Source organism: Aulonocara stuartgranti (assembly GCF_965226115.1).
Source record: "Aulonocara stuartgranti genome assembly, chromosome: 10".
Lineage (NCBI taxonomy): Eukaryota > Metazoa > Chordata > Actinopteri > Cichliformes > Cichlidae > Aulonocara > Aulonocara stuartgranti.
Window position 1 is genome coordinate 360,001 of NC_138946.1, and position 14,932 is coordinate 374,932.

The 14,932-nt window shown below is 46.4% G+C and overlaps 1 protein-coding gene across 1 annotated transcript in view; it reads left to right on the plus strand.

Annotated features, from left to right (window-relative positions):
* Positions 1 to 14,932, plus strand: part of tmprss15 (transmembrane serine protease 15) — a 37,211-nt gene that overhangs the window by 2,826 nt on the left and 19,453 nt on the right. The window contains exons 6-12 of the mRNA XM_082547982.1: positions 6,603 to 6,731; positions 6,805 to 6,924; positions 7,483 to 7,588; positions 12,395 to 12,504; positions 12,586 to 12,726; positions 12,798 to 12,947; positions 13,042 to 13,147. Coding sequence (XP_082404108.1) covers positions 6,603 to 6,731; positions 6,805 to 6,924; positions 7,483 to 7,588; positions 12,395 to 12,504; positions 12,586 to 12,726; positions 12,798 to 12,947; positions 13,042 to 13,147 — 862 coding nt within the window. The remainder of the gene's footprint in view (positions 1 to 6,602; positions 6,732 to 6,804; positions 6,925 to 7,482; positions 7,589 to 12,394; positions 12,505 to 12,585; positions 12,727 to 12,797; positions 12,948 to 13,041; positions 13,148 to 14,932) is intronic.

The following is a 14,932-nucleotide window of genomic DNA, read 5'->3' on the forward strand; positions in this document are numbered from 1 at the left end:
ATAATACCAATATTTTTTATTGTACTGGAGACTTCAGCGTGCTTGGCACCCGCCCTGTGATGCTTCCACTGAGATGATATCCATCATACTTTAACCCAAACAAACCTGACACACATGTCTCCAATAAGGATTATTTTATTGTTTTTTACCAGTAAATAACTGAAGGTTAACTTTAAGTTTACTTTTTTTAATGATGATTATTATGCAGTGGATTGTTATGACCTGCTTCCTTCCCTGTGACAGCTGTGATAGGCTCCACCCCCCCCCCCCCCCCCCCACCCAACATTTCTCACAGGAAGGGTAATAATGCTGTACCCATGTTCACATTCAGACACATTAAACTAAAACACTGACAGCACGACTCACCTGCACAGGTTCTCACAGGTTCATGTTCGGGATTCTGCAGAGAAAAGTCTCAGTCTGGTGGGGACGGCTTCATGTGTTTATTCCTCCTGAGTCATGGGTTATTCCTCTTCAGCTGCTCAAATTAGACTTTGAACCAGGTTCTGATTCACATTCAAACAAAGTGATTTCAGAGTAAAGCTCTGACTGTCTCTACAGAGAGCCCTGACAACACAACATCTGCATCTACGAAGCAATGCAGAGCAACAAAGCCTACAGAGCGACATCCCTCCCCACGTGGGACAATCTGACCACCTCTCTCTGCTCCTCATCCCTGCCTACACCCCCCTCAGGAAACAGACTTCTCCCAGCACCCAGGTCATTAAATCATGGCCAGATGATGATCTCAGGAGCAGGACCTGGAGACCTTCACTTGGTCTGTTCTTCTCCATGAAGTGTTGTTTAGAAAATGTAACAGCGACCAAGTCATCTGGGTTTATCCTAACTGAAAACTGTGGATGACAAGTGCTTCCTGACTGATAACAACCTCTTCCAGGGTGGAGAGGCATCCAAGCCCTCACTAAATACAATACAACGCCCAGAGCCCCCCCAACACCCAACAGCAGCTGCAAACTTCAAACTCTCTGTATTTATTATTGTAGGGTCTACCTTACAATATAAAGTGCCTTGAGGCGACTGGTGTTGTGAGTTGGCGCTGTATAAATACAATTAAATTGAACCTTCAGGTTTCTGGGCACCCACTTCCCTGCCGATCTCACCTGGACCCACAACACCATCGCCCTGGTGAAGAAGGCCCAGCAGCAGCTGCACCTCCTCCGTGTCCCGAGGAAGAATAACCAGGAGCTGCTGCTGGCCTTCTGCTCCTCAGTGGAGAGCATGCTCTCCTCCTGCCTGGTGTTTGGTACTCAGTGGCCTCGACTGAGAACAGAAAGGTAGTGCAGAGGGTCATAACACTGCCTAAAAATTCCCTGGCTGCCCTCAAACACCCCAGAGCCTCCTTTCTCAGGAAAACCAGGGCCATCAGAGGTGACCCCTCACACCCCGTCTACCACCTGTTTGACCCACTGCCCTCCGGTTGGTGCCTCATGTCAGTCAAGTCCCACACCGCCAGACTCAAATAGCTTCTTACCCTGAGCCATTCAGACTGTTAACAAGCACTACCTCCCCACACCGCACCCCTGTCAAACCCACCACCGATCTGAGCCATGGTCGGAGTGCACCAGTGAAGAAAATGCATTCGTCATCACAGAGCATGACGTGAGGAACACCTTCAGGAGGGTGAACACCAGGAAGGCAGCAGGACCAGATGCAATCCCTGGCCGGGTCCTTAGAGCCTGCGCTGATCAACTAGCACCGGTGTTCACGGAGATCTTCAACCTCTCCCTGGCCCAAGCTGTGGTTCCCACGTGCTTCAAACAGTCCATTATTGTTCCTGTTCCAAAGAAACAACAGCCCGCTTGCCACAATGACTACCGTCCAGTAGCACTGACTTCAATTGTGATGAAGTGTTTTGAAAGACTGATGAGAGATCACATCACTTCTTCACTTCCTGCCACCATCGACTCACTTCAGTTTGCTTACCGGACTAATCGTTCCACAGACGATGCCATATCTCACCTGCTCCACACATCCCTGAGTCACCTGGACACTGGCAGAGGGAATTATGTTAGGATGCTGTTCGTGGACTACAGTTCAGCATTCAACACAATAATTCCCTCTAAGCTTTTCACCAAGTTGACGGATCTAGGACTCAGCTCATCACTGTGTCAGTGGATCCTCAACTTCCTCACAGACAGACCCCAATCAGTGAGGGTAGGAAAACAAGTCTCCCCCTCCATCTCACTCAGCACTGGAGTGCCTCAGGGCTGTGTTTTAAGCCCCCTGCTGTACTCACTGTACACTTATGACTGTGTAGCCACATCAGACACCACCTCCATTGTCAAGTTTGCTGACGACACTGCTGTTGTGGGCCTGATCTCCGACAACATCGAGACGGCCTACCTGGAGGAGATTAGGAACCTGGAGACCTGGTGCCAGGAGAATAACCTCCTCCTAAACATCAGCAAGACTAAGGAGCTGATCGTGGACTTCACTACAAAGCAGGCGAGGAATTACAAACCCCTCATCATCAGTGGCACGCCAGTGGAGAGAGTGGACAGTTTCCGATACCTGGGTGTCCACATCACTCAGGACCTGTCATGGTCCTGTCACATCAACACCCTGGTTAAGAAAGCCCGTCAGCGTCTCTTCTTCCTCAGAAGACTTAGAGACTTCCATCTGCCACTGAAGGTGCTCAAGAACTTCTACTCCTGCACCATCGAGAGCGTCCTGACGGCAAACATCTGCACCTGGTTTGGGAACAGCACCAAGCAGGACAGACGAGATCTGCAAAGAGTGGTGCCCTCAGCCGAACGCATCATTCAATCAGAGCTCCCTGACCTGCTGTCCATCTACACCAAGCGGTGCAAGTCCAAAGCTAGGAAGATTATGATGGACCTCTCCCATCCCAACAATGGACTCTTCTCACTGTTGAGGTCTGGGAAACGCTTCCGCTCCCTTAAGGCCAAAACAGAGAGAATGAGGAGGAGCTTCTTCCCCCAGGCTATTCGGGGCCTGAACCAGGTGTAGACTGGACTCTCCCAAACACGTCACTATAAGACTGGACTCTCACACACGTCACCACACGCACCACCACACATTTCCTATAATCCTATAATTCCTATAATTTATAATCTTTATAATCTCTTCTGCTATTTGCACATTCTTTACTGTAAATTCCTAAGTTAATTTGTAAATTCTGTAGTAACCTGTAAATTGTAAATATTGTAAAACTTTTCTTCTGTCATTTAATGGTCGGGCATTGTACAGCTACAAGCATTTCACCCCCATGTCATACTGTGTATGGTTGTGTGTGTGTGACAAATAAAATTTGAATTTGATTTGAATTTGGTCTGTGTAACCCTCATCACTCAGGAACTGTCAGGGTTCCTGGGTCGTTGACCCAGTGATTTCAGTTTGTTCATGTTCAGTTTGGTTCGCCACATTAATGTTCTCACTTCCTGTTTTTTCCCGTGTCAGCTTGTCTCCCGTGTCATTAGTCAGATTATGTTCAGCCCTGTACTCACCTGTTTCCAATCATTGTCATCATCCACCTGTGTATTTAAGTTCCTCGGTTTCACCAGTTCTCTGTCGTGTCATTGATGTTAATGATGTATGTCTGATGTCGTCTGTATGTCCAGTCAGTCAGTCAGTCCTTAGTTCATTCATTCATTCAGTCAGCCAGCCATTTCCTCCCTCTGTACTGTTTGCTCACTCCTTCGGCAATAAACATCCACCTTCACCTACCTGCCTGTGAGTCCAGCGTTTGGGTCCTCCTCCTCTCATCCACGACACTACCCTTGACAGAATGACACGACCCCGCGTTGTGGACCCAGCGGACCCTGAACTTTTCGAGCGGCAGGAGGCAGCGCTCCTTCGCTGGACGGAGGGGCTTCGGGGAAAACAGCGGCTCTTCGCGGAGAGAGAGCACGTCTTCGAGGGGACTCGCCTGGCTCTGGGCGGGCCTCGGAGACGCCACGTTCCCCCACCTGCTGCCTCAGCTGCACCGGAGCATTCGCCGCGGAGAGTGGGCGTCACAGCCCAAGCTTCGGCCGCTCGCTCTCCCGCCGCTTCGCTCCTCGCTCGCCCGCCAGCCTTTTCACTCTCCAGCCTTTCCGCCTCGCCACGGCACGGCGGCTACACCTCCCATCTCTGCTCAGCGGAGGCTACCGCGCCAGAGGCTCAGCCGTTTACCCGGCCCGCTTCCTCTTCCCGGGGAAAGCGGCGCACACGCCGCCATAAAACGGACTCTGTTCAGCAACTCCCGGTGGTGAGTTCCAGTGACTGTTTTCCACACCCCTCATCTGATTATCCACTTAAAACACACAACAGACTCTTTTCTGATTCATGGGGAGTTTCCCTCCTTGAGGATGATGTGGACTGGGAAGATTTTTTCTGCTCTGGCTCCCCAAAGACTGTTCAGTCAAAAACTGTAAATAGTGGTGGCAGAAAGACCAGAATACAACCCGATAGACCTGTCAGTGTCGCTCACCCAGTCGTTATTTCCACTCCTATCAGTCAGCCTACACCCACTCCAGTGCCAGCTCCCAGGAGGAGGGCAGCTGCGACCCAGTCTACCTCCACACCCGCTCCTGTTTCTCGGGTGGGGGTGACTGGTGTCCAGCCACCTTCTGTGCCTGTCCCAGCGCCCAGGCTGAGGGCAGCCAGAACCCAGCTTGACCTCCCTGGAGGCTTGGAAGAGCTAACTGGTCCACCTACTACTTCACCCTTTCATCCACCTCCTGATCCAGCTTTTCACGCCCTCGCAGTATCACTGGTTAGACTAGCTGAACTGTCCCCTGCCCAGGCACCAGCCTTACGAGCCCAAGCCGTAATGTTATCTCCGTCACTAGCTCACTCTTTAGCTCAGCCATTAGCCTCACCGGCCTCTGTTTATCCGTCAGTCTCCTTAGTCCAATCGGTTCCCTCACCTGCTGTCCAGTCTCCTGCTGCCCTCCAGTCAGTTCAGCCACCTGTAGCTCAGTCTCCACCTGTCCTCCAGTCACCTGTAGCTCAGGCGCCTCCTGTTTCCCAGTCACCTGTCCACCATCCCGTCCAGTTCCCGGACCTGCAGCCACAGCACCCAGAGCCAGCTGTGAGCCTTCCTGCTCCTCAGCCAGGGGTTTCCACACCCGCTGGCCCGGCCGCTCCTCAGCCAGGGGTTTCCGCACCCGCTGGCCCGGCCGCTCCTCAGCCAGGGGCCTCCGCGCCTACTGGCCCTGCCTGTCTCCGGCCAGAGGCCTCCGCGCCTGCATCGCCCGGCCCGGCCTCAGCTGCACCCACGCCCGGCCCGGCCTCAGCTGCACCCACGCCCGGCCCGGCCTCAGCTGCACCCACGCCCGGCCCGGCCTCAGCCTCAGAGCCTTCGTCTGCGGCAGCCTCAGAGCCTTCGTCTGCGGCAGCCTCAGAGCCTTCGTCTGCTGCAGCCTCAGAGCCTTCGTCTGCTGCAGCCTCAGAGCCTTCAGCCTCGCCTGGCCCAGCCTCGTTTGGGTCTGGAGCTAAACGGCCATTTTCTAGACCGCTGGCTGAGCCACTGGCCGGGCGCCATCGCCGTCGTGGGCGGCCCACGGACCCTCTTCGCCTGAGTGGCCGCCGTCGCCTTCCGCGCGGCCGGCCCCCGGACCGCCTTCGCCTGAGTGGCCGCCGTCGCCTTCCGCGCGGCCGGCCCCCCGAACTGTGTCCACGTCGCCGCCGTTGCCTTCCGTGCGGTCGGCCCCCGGACCGGTGCTGTTGCCGTCCGCGCGGTCGGCCCCCGGACCGGTGCTGTCGCCGTTGCCGTCCGCACGGTCGGCCCCCTGAACTGTCTCGTCTCGGCCACGGGCCGCGTGGACGCCCACCTGAACTGTCTCATCTCGGCCACGGGGGCGCCCACCTGAACTGTCTTGGTGTGGACTCCGTCCCTCCGTCCTGGGCCCCCTCCGCCCGCCCTGTTCTGGTTTTTTTTCTTTCTCTTTTTGGCCGTCGGGTGCCGGCCTTTGGAGGGGGGGGTACTGTCAGGGTTCCTGGGTCGTTGACCCAGTGATTTCAGTTTGTTCATGTTCAGTTTGGTTCGCCACATTAATGTTCTCACTTCCTGTTTTTTCCCGTGTCAGCTTGTCTCCCGTGTCATTAGTCAGATTATGTTCAGCCCTGTACTCACCTGTTTCCAATCATTGTCATCATCCACCTGTGTATTTAAGTTCCTCGGTTTCACCAGTTCTCTGTCGTGTCATTGATGTTAATGATGTATGTCTGATGTCGTCTGTATGTCCAGTCAGTCAGTCAGTCCTTAGTTCATTCATTCATTCAGTCAGCCAGCCATTTCCTCCCTCTGTACTGTTTGCTCACTCCTTCGGCAATAAACATCCACCTTCACCTACCTGCCTGTGAGTCCAGCGTTTGGGTCCTCCTCCTCTCATCCACGACACTACCCTTGACAGGAAACACACACAGACTTGGTACTCAGTCGAAGTCTTTTCTCCATGCTGCTTCCACGCACTTTGTTCTGCAATGTGTGCCTTTCTCTTGATAGCATATATTTCTCCTGTCTCCTATTTATACTTTACTCCAGCACAATTGGTGTGGAACAACCATAATTTTGTTGGCAATACAGTGCTATTCTATTGTATTTTATTCTTTTCCATCTGGAACAACATCTACAGAAATAACGGCATCTGAAACAACATCTGCATCTGGAACAACATCTGCAGCAACAACATCTGCAGCTATAACTGCATCTCGAACATCTGGAACAACAGCCTCTGCAGGGACCAGCATCAACCCTACAGGAGGTGATGCCCCTTCAGCTGCATCCTTCCAGATATTCATGCAGACATTTTAACATTTTTCTGCTCATGTCTGTAGGAACGTGTGGCCCTTATCAAACTTCCTGTGCTGATGAGATGACGTGTATTCTGACTAGTCAGCTATGTGATGGAGTGGACGACTGTCCTGATGCCTCTGATGAAACTGATGCTCTCTGTGGTCAGTGACGATTTCTCTTTATATCTGACGTTTGTGGTGAGGTTTACCTGTAGAGCTCCTGTGCAGAATCACTGAGAGTGAGTGTGTGTGTCTGTGTGATGGTCTGGAGATGATCAGGAGGATGAGTAGCACTGGGCTTTGCTGTGGTGCATTCAGAGCGCTGTTATAAAGACCATCAGCGCCTCCTGTGCTTTAGCTCTGAGACCAGGTTGCCTCACTGGTTTAATAACAGCAGCTGTGTATAACTCATCAGTATGTCACTGGGCACTTTTCCTGTGTTTGCTGTCTCTTTGGTCAGTTTAGTGTCTGTTGTGTTGATGTAAAAGGTCCACTTGTTTCCAGAGCGTAGAATAGACTGTGCTGTTACACTGTAACCATGGCTCTCTGATTGAAACTACCCAGTTTAATCCCAAACAGTAAACAGCACAAGCAGAAGCTCTCTTAAAGAAACATCTCCACAAATGCTTTCCTGTACACATGGGATAGACGTGGTTGGGCACAGTGTTCATTAAAAACATTTAACTTCCTGCGATGATGTCATCACTCTTGTCTTTATAGCAACAGCATGTGACGGACAGTTTGTGCTGAGGGGCCCGAGCGGGTTGTTCAGTTCATCAAAGGCAGACAAATACAACAGCAGCAGCTTCTGTCGCTGGATCATCAGGTTAGACTGGTATACACACACTGTAACACACTCTGTAACACACACTATAACGCACACTCTATAACGCACTTTGTAACACGCACTGTAACACACACATTGTAACACACACCGAGGCGTTCTCAGGCCAGCCGACACATACAATCTCTCCAGCATGTCCTCGGTCTGGGTCTCAGAGAAGTCCTGCCATTAATTAATTCTTCAATCTTAAATATGATCAACCTATCTCTAATAATCGGTTATGTACCACAGGCCTTCAAGTTGGCAGTAGTTAAACCGTTACTTAAAAAAACCATCTCCAGACCCGGCAATTATACCAATTATAATTATTAGCTAATTACAGGCCAACCTCCAACCTTCCTTTCATATCAAACATTCTTGAAAGGGTAATTGCTAACAGGTCATTTGCAGAGGAATGGCTTATTTGAAAAGTTTCAGTCAGGTTTCAGAAAAAGGATAAGACAGGCCCATTTCACAATAGTGTTAGGATGCCTGGGTCGTCGACCCAGGGTTTTTGAGTTTATGTTATTATTTATAATTTCTAGTTTTTGGTTTCTTTGAGTTCTGTCTTATGGCTTATGTCTCTGTCGTCTTTAGTTGCTCTGTCTCCCCTATCACCTGTGTCTTTGTTCAGTCTGTGTTATGCGTTTCCTGTTTTACTTTGAAGGTCTCTGTCTTATCTCAGTGTGTTCAGTTTACGCTTCTTTGGTCTCGTCAGTTCTGATTTGTCCCAGCTGTGTTTCCCTCCTGTTACCCATTCCCTGATTGCTCCCTCTGTGTATTTAAGCCCAGTGTTTCTCTGTGTCCGTGTCGCGATCTACCGTTTTCCTAGCTGTGTGTTCTGTCATTCCTCCAGTTTAAGTTTGTTTTGAGTTTTTTCAGTTATGTTATATTTTGAGTACCAAATTAAAGCCTTTTTGAGTTCACGACTGTCTCCGGAGTCTGCACCTTGGGTCCTATTCCTGTCTGCACACAGCGACACCTAACAAATAGATGTACTCCAGAACAAGATAAATCAGCCTTAAAACACTCCTCCCCTACTTTTTTAACCTCCTAGGACCTGGCGTCCACATATGTGGATATCACATTTTGGTTACGAGGACATTATACTGCTACTGTTCTATCAAAATTTTAAACGAATATCCTCATATGTGGCTCTTATTTTTCTTAAAAACACAAACAAGGTAAAAAAAAATCTGGTAATTCTTTGTTTTTACATTCATCGGGTCCCAATATGCCCAAATATCAAAGAGAAATAAAAAATGCATGCCGTGGAAGAGTTCGGATCAAGGCTTGGATGGTCCAAGACATTAAAGGAAAAGAAGGGCAACTTTGGAAATGTTATACACTGCAAACAAAAACAGTTGGTCAGAGTGGATCTCATCAAACCATAGGGAATAATAAATGAACACAACCTGAACAGAGCAAATCACGATGAAGGTTTCAGCTACTCTCTCCACTGCAATAATTCCTCTGTCTAACTTCACAATTCAAGAAAAGAAGGCTGTCACTTCCCTGAGCGTGGGAGGTGCACCAAACAAATCTGATAATCACACAGAAAATACTACACTCCCCAGTGACAAACATACCTATGAAGCCTTAAAACAGCATCCCACAAAAAGACAGTCATCAGTTGCCTACAACAACTTGAAGAAGATAAAGGCATTGACCGTGTTAGGCTTTTTATGATAGCGAAGAAAAATATGCTCCAATTATTTTCACAACTTAGTATGAAAATTGTTAGAATTTTAAATTGTTTTACATGGAGCCATGGATGTCCTCTCTGGCTCAGAGACAAAAAGCTGCCGCCCCCATGCAGTAAACACTTTTTATTGCAGGTCAAAAAAACAAAATGTTAACATGGTTGATCAAAAGAGTTGAGGGTGGCCTTAGGTCTGATGTCAGCTCATGTTTCTTCTTCTGCAACTTTCCCGACATCTCCTTATTTTGAGATGACCATTCTACAGGCAACACTCCCATTACCATGACAACCACCTCTTGTCATCCGGTCATGCCTGTACAGTTAAAGAATGGGAGTAGAGCGTATTTCAGTAGGTTTATGGCCCAAAGAATGGCCCTCTCCCTGTCTGTTAGTATGAGAGTGATTCCAAAACTATTCTACTATACACTGTGTGCAGTGGGGGGGAAAAGCACAAAATATGGGATGCTAATTGTTAGATATTAGCCTTAAAGATAAAAAAATAAATTCCAACAACCACCCTACATACTATGCTATAACATGTAAGTTGAAGCTCCACAAAGGAGTCCCACTCAGACCCATTTCTACCAGTATAAACTCAGCCACCTACAACATTTCCGAGCCCTTATTCAAATCAACTTTTTCAATGAAATTTATCTTTATTTATACAGCACCAAATCACAGCAACAGTCACCTCAAGGCACTTTATATTGTAAGTTAGACCCTACAATAATACATACAGAGAAAAACCCAACAAACATATGACCCCCTATGAGCAAGCATTTCAGTGACAGTGGGAAGGAAAAACTCCCTTTTAAACCTGGGTCAAAATCAAAACCCAAGAAGTGGAATCCTTCACTGCTCACATCAACTCAGTGGATAAAAACATAAAGTTCACCAGGTGAGACACAAAGGATAACTGATTGCTGTTTCTGGACTGTGCCATGCACATTGAGGAGAATGGAAACCTCAACACCGAAGTTTACCGGAAGCCCACACACAGACTAGTGCCTCCTCTTTGACTCCCACCACCCTCTGGAACACAAACTTGGAATAATCAGGACCCTACACCACCGGGCAGAAAATGTTCACTCTAAGCCTTGAGGCAAGGCATTCCAAGGCATTCAAATCAGCAATGATGCACAGAAAAGAACATCAGACACCAACGAGGGAGGATCAGAAGGACAAACAGAACAACATCATCATCCCTGATGTAGCAAGTTTATCAGAGAAACTCAGGAGAGTCTTCTCCAAGCACGACATCCCAGTGTACTTCAGACCTAGCCACACACTCAGACACAAACTGGTTCATCCCAAACACAAACCTAACAACACAGTGTATGTGCAGTGCAGCGAGGAATGCTCAGAACTCTACATTGGAGAAACCAAACAGTCACAAGATAGAAGAGCCACATCAACAGGAAAAGATTTTGGACAGAGAAGACAGATGGATTGAAAGAGGTCTGCCTCCTACAATCCGGTTTTGAGATGCCATCCCAGACACTATCATAAGTTTCATGATAGGGTGAGGCAGGGTCTCACAATGGCTTTACCTGAAACCTCTGCTGATAATGACTTTTTTTCACACCTTGTAACAGTTTCTGACTGGAAGATCTAAAACTGCAAGAGATGTAGGGTCCTTGAAGTTCAGAAATACAGGCTGGAGCTTGAACTCCAAGGATTACATTTTTAAAATAAATTCTAAAATGTACTGGTAGGAAATGTAAAGAGATTAAAACTGGGATAATTCAATTCAATTTTATTTATATAGCGCCAAATCACAACAAAAGTTGCCTCAAGGCGCTTCATAGATACAGAGAAAAACCCAACAATCATATGACCCCCTATGAGCAGCACTTTGACAACAGTGGGAAGGAAAAACTCCCTTTTAACAGGAAGAAACCTCCAGCAGAACCAGGCTCAGGGAGGGGCGGGGCCATCTGCTGTGATTGGTTGGGGTGGGAGAAGGAAGACAGGATAAAGACATGCTGTGGAAGAGAGACAGAGGTTAATAACAGATATGATTCAATGCAGAGAGGTCTGTTAACACATAGTGAGTGAGAAAGGTGACTGGAAAGGAGAAACTCAATGCATGATGGGAATCCCCGGCAGCCTACGTCTATTGCAGCATAACTAAGGGAGGATCCAGGGTCACCTGGTCCAGCCCTAACTATATGCTTTAGCAAAAAGGAAAGTTTGAAGCCTAATCTTGAAAGTAGAGATAGTGTCTGTCTCCTGAATCCAAACTGGAAGCTGGTTCCACAGAAGAGGGGCCTGAAAACTGAAGGCTCTGCCTCCCATTCTACTTTTAAATACTCTAGGAACAACAAGTAGGCCTGCAGAGCGAGAGCGAAGTGCTCTAATAGGGTGATATGGTACTACAAGGTCATTAAGATAAGATGGGGCCTGATTATTTAAGACCTTGTATGTGAGGAGCAGGATTTTGAATTCTGGATTTAACAGGAAGCCAAAACAGGAGAAATCTGCTCTCTCTTTCTAGTCCCTGTCAGGACTCTTGCTGCAGCATTTTGGATCAGCTGAAGGCTTTTCAGGGAGTTTTTAGGACTTCCTGATAATAATGAATTACAGTCGTCCAGCCTGGAAGTAATAAATGCATGAACTAGTTTTTCTTTTTCTTTTTTCTTTTTTTTTTTTTGCCTGTCCCGTTTGGCTCTTTTGCATCAGAATTCTCTCCCAAACACGTCACTATAAGACTGGACTCTCACACACGTCACCACACGCACCACCACACATTTCCTATAATCCTATAATTCCTATAATTTATAATCTTTATAATCTCTTCTGCTATTTGCACATTCTTTACTGTAAATTCCTAAGTTAATTTGTAAATTTTTGTAGTAAATTGTAAATATTGTAGAACTTTTCTTCTGTCATTTAATGGTCGGGCATTGTACAGCTACAAGCATTTCACCCCCATGTCATACTGTGTATGGTTGTGTGTGTGTGACAAATAAAATTTGAATTTGATTTGAATTTGAATAACACTCAGTGTAACAGACACACCCCAACACATGAATGGTGAGTTCTTTGTAAAACAGACATTAAAACAAGCTCTTTCATTCACTAATAAAGAGTTGTGTTGTTTTCAGGGTTGATGACGGACTTTCAGTTCAGGTTACCTTCCCTCATTTTGAAACTGAAGAAAACAGCGACACTCTGAGGCTTTATGAAGGTGTGGGACCAAACAAAGTCTTCACAGGTGAATCCCACAGTCAGTCTGAACAGACCACAACTGCTATCCTTAACCCTATGGCTCACCTCCTGTTTTAATGATTGGCAGCTCAGTTCTCAGGCTCCACCTCTCCTGGAAATGTGTGGCTGCTGACCGACCAATCAACTGTGGAGTTCACCTCTGATGATATCAACAATCTGTCAGGGTTCATAGCCACGTACAGTGCAGCCAACATTTCCACGCTGTCAAGTAAGATGTGATAAACAGACTATTACAAGTTCTCTGAGCATTCCCTTTACCTGATGTGTTTTTGTGTGTAGACGAGGAGAAGCTCACCTGCAACTTCGAGCAGGGCATGTGTTTCTGGAGGCAGCAGCAAGATGATAACGGGGACTGGTTTCGAATCAGAGGCCCCACTTTTCCGACTTTAACTGGCCCAAGTGTCGACCACACGCTGGGTAACAGCTCAGGTGAGTTTCACGTGGAGATCATTACTACTGAATCATCAGTCAGTATGATTTAAAGATTGACTCCAATTAATCAGTTTGTATTGAATGCCATCAGGTTTCTACATTGTCACTTCTAAGAGTCCTGGCCAATGGGAGAAGAGCTTCAGGCTCGACAGCCTTCCTCTGACTCCATCCATGCAGCCCATGTGTCTGAGCTTCTGGTAACAAAATATCATTGTTAAATTACACCACTGGGCACTCATGTGATATCATCTATTTATGTAGAATCAGCCTGCAAGGATGACAGTTCTTTAAAAGAGAACAAGTAATTCAAACGAGTTTTTTCAAATTCAAATTTTATTTGTCACACACACAACCATACACAGTATGACATGAGGTGAAATGCTTGTAGCTGTGGAATGCAATACCCGACCATTAAATGACAGTGGTTTTACAGTATTTACAATTTACAGGTTATCCAAAATTTACAGATTTAACTTAGAAATTTACAGTAAAAAAAAATGTGCAAATAGCAGAAAGAGATTATAAATTATAGGAAGTGTGCATGAAGAAAAACCAGAGTGCGTGTGGTCATGTGATGTGTGGGAGAGTCCAGTCCTACACCTGGTTCAGGGCCCGAATAGCCTGGGGGAAGAAGCTCCTCCTCATTCTCTCTGTTTTGGCCTTGAGGGAGCGGAAGCGCTTCCCAGACCTCAACAGTGAGAAGAGTCCATTGTTGGGATGGGAGAGGTCCATCATAATCTTCCTAGCTTTAGTCTTGCCCCGCAAATGCCAAACTTCAGAGAGAAAAATGCAGACTTTAAATGTGTCATCTAACTCCAGCAAACATGACACCGCTTGCAAAGGCAACCTGTTGACTACAAAGAGACCTTTTACACAACAGAAGCACATTAAAGCTTCATTTTGAAAAACTAAAAAAGCCAGGATGAACTGTAGAAAAAAAGTACAAATCTTTTTAAACCCATATAGCGAAAATTGGATCTGACTACTTGCCAAAAACAAGTACAAAAACCAATACTTCCACCACACACATGAAAAAAAAATTCAGTGAATTGGAGGACAGGTTTTATTTTATTCTCTGCTGATAAAAAAATAAAACATTAATAAAAATGACCAGAAAAATAAAATTTCAATTAAAAAATAAACACTTCTGTTAAATTATTGCAAAATGTCCATATTGTAAACAAACAAACAAAATAACTAAAGTATTTTGAACTGTCTCCAGCTTTCAGACATAACATTAATGAACCTATTGCAGAGTATCCACATTTTAAACAACAAATATCAGTGAACTATATCGGACTGTCTCCAGCTTTCAGATTGAAAAATAAACACTTCTGTTCAGAATAAAATAAATAAAAATTATGTTTCAGAATAAAATAAACACTTCTGTTAAATGATTGCAGAATATCCATCATATATCCAAACAAAATAACAGTGAACAATTTAGTGCTGTCTACAGCTTTCAGATTCACATAACATTTTTTATTGTTGTGATTTGTCTTCTCGTAAAATTGCGGCCTCTCCAAGATACGTCTCCAAGTCTACACTAGAACCTACCACAACTCTGCCCACCGATGCTGGTGCCTAATCAGCAATTTCATCAAACATGCTGTCCAGACTAGTAGTGGGCTGGTTACTGCGTGCTTTTCTTGAAGGTGGTTCATTCAGGTCATGATGTTCCTGCTTGTCTCCAGGCAACCTTAGCAGCTCAAGTTGCAGAATCTCTTTGGCATTTCCAGCAGCTATGGTGCTGGAAAAAAAACGATGTTTATATTTAAAACAGAGAAAGAAAAAAGTTAGCTGACAATAGGTTAGCATCCTATTTTTTTGCAGTCACACACAGATACATACACACTCATATTCACATATAGATAGCCAATCTGAACGCTGGAGTCTCACACAGTTAACTACACAGTCACAGATACACACAGTTGCATAGAGTCATATTCACACACAGTCACACAATTACAGTCACACACAGT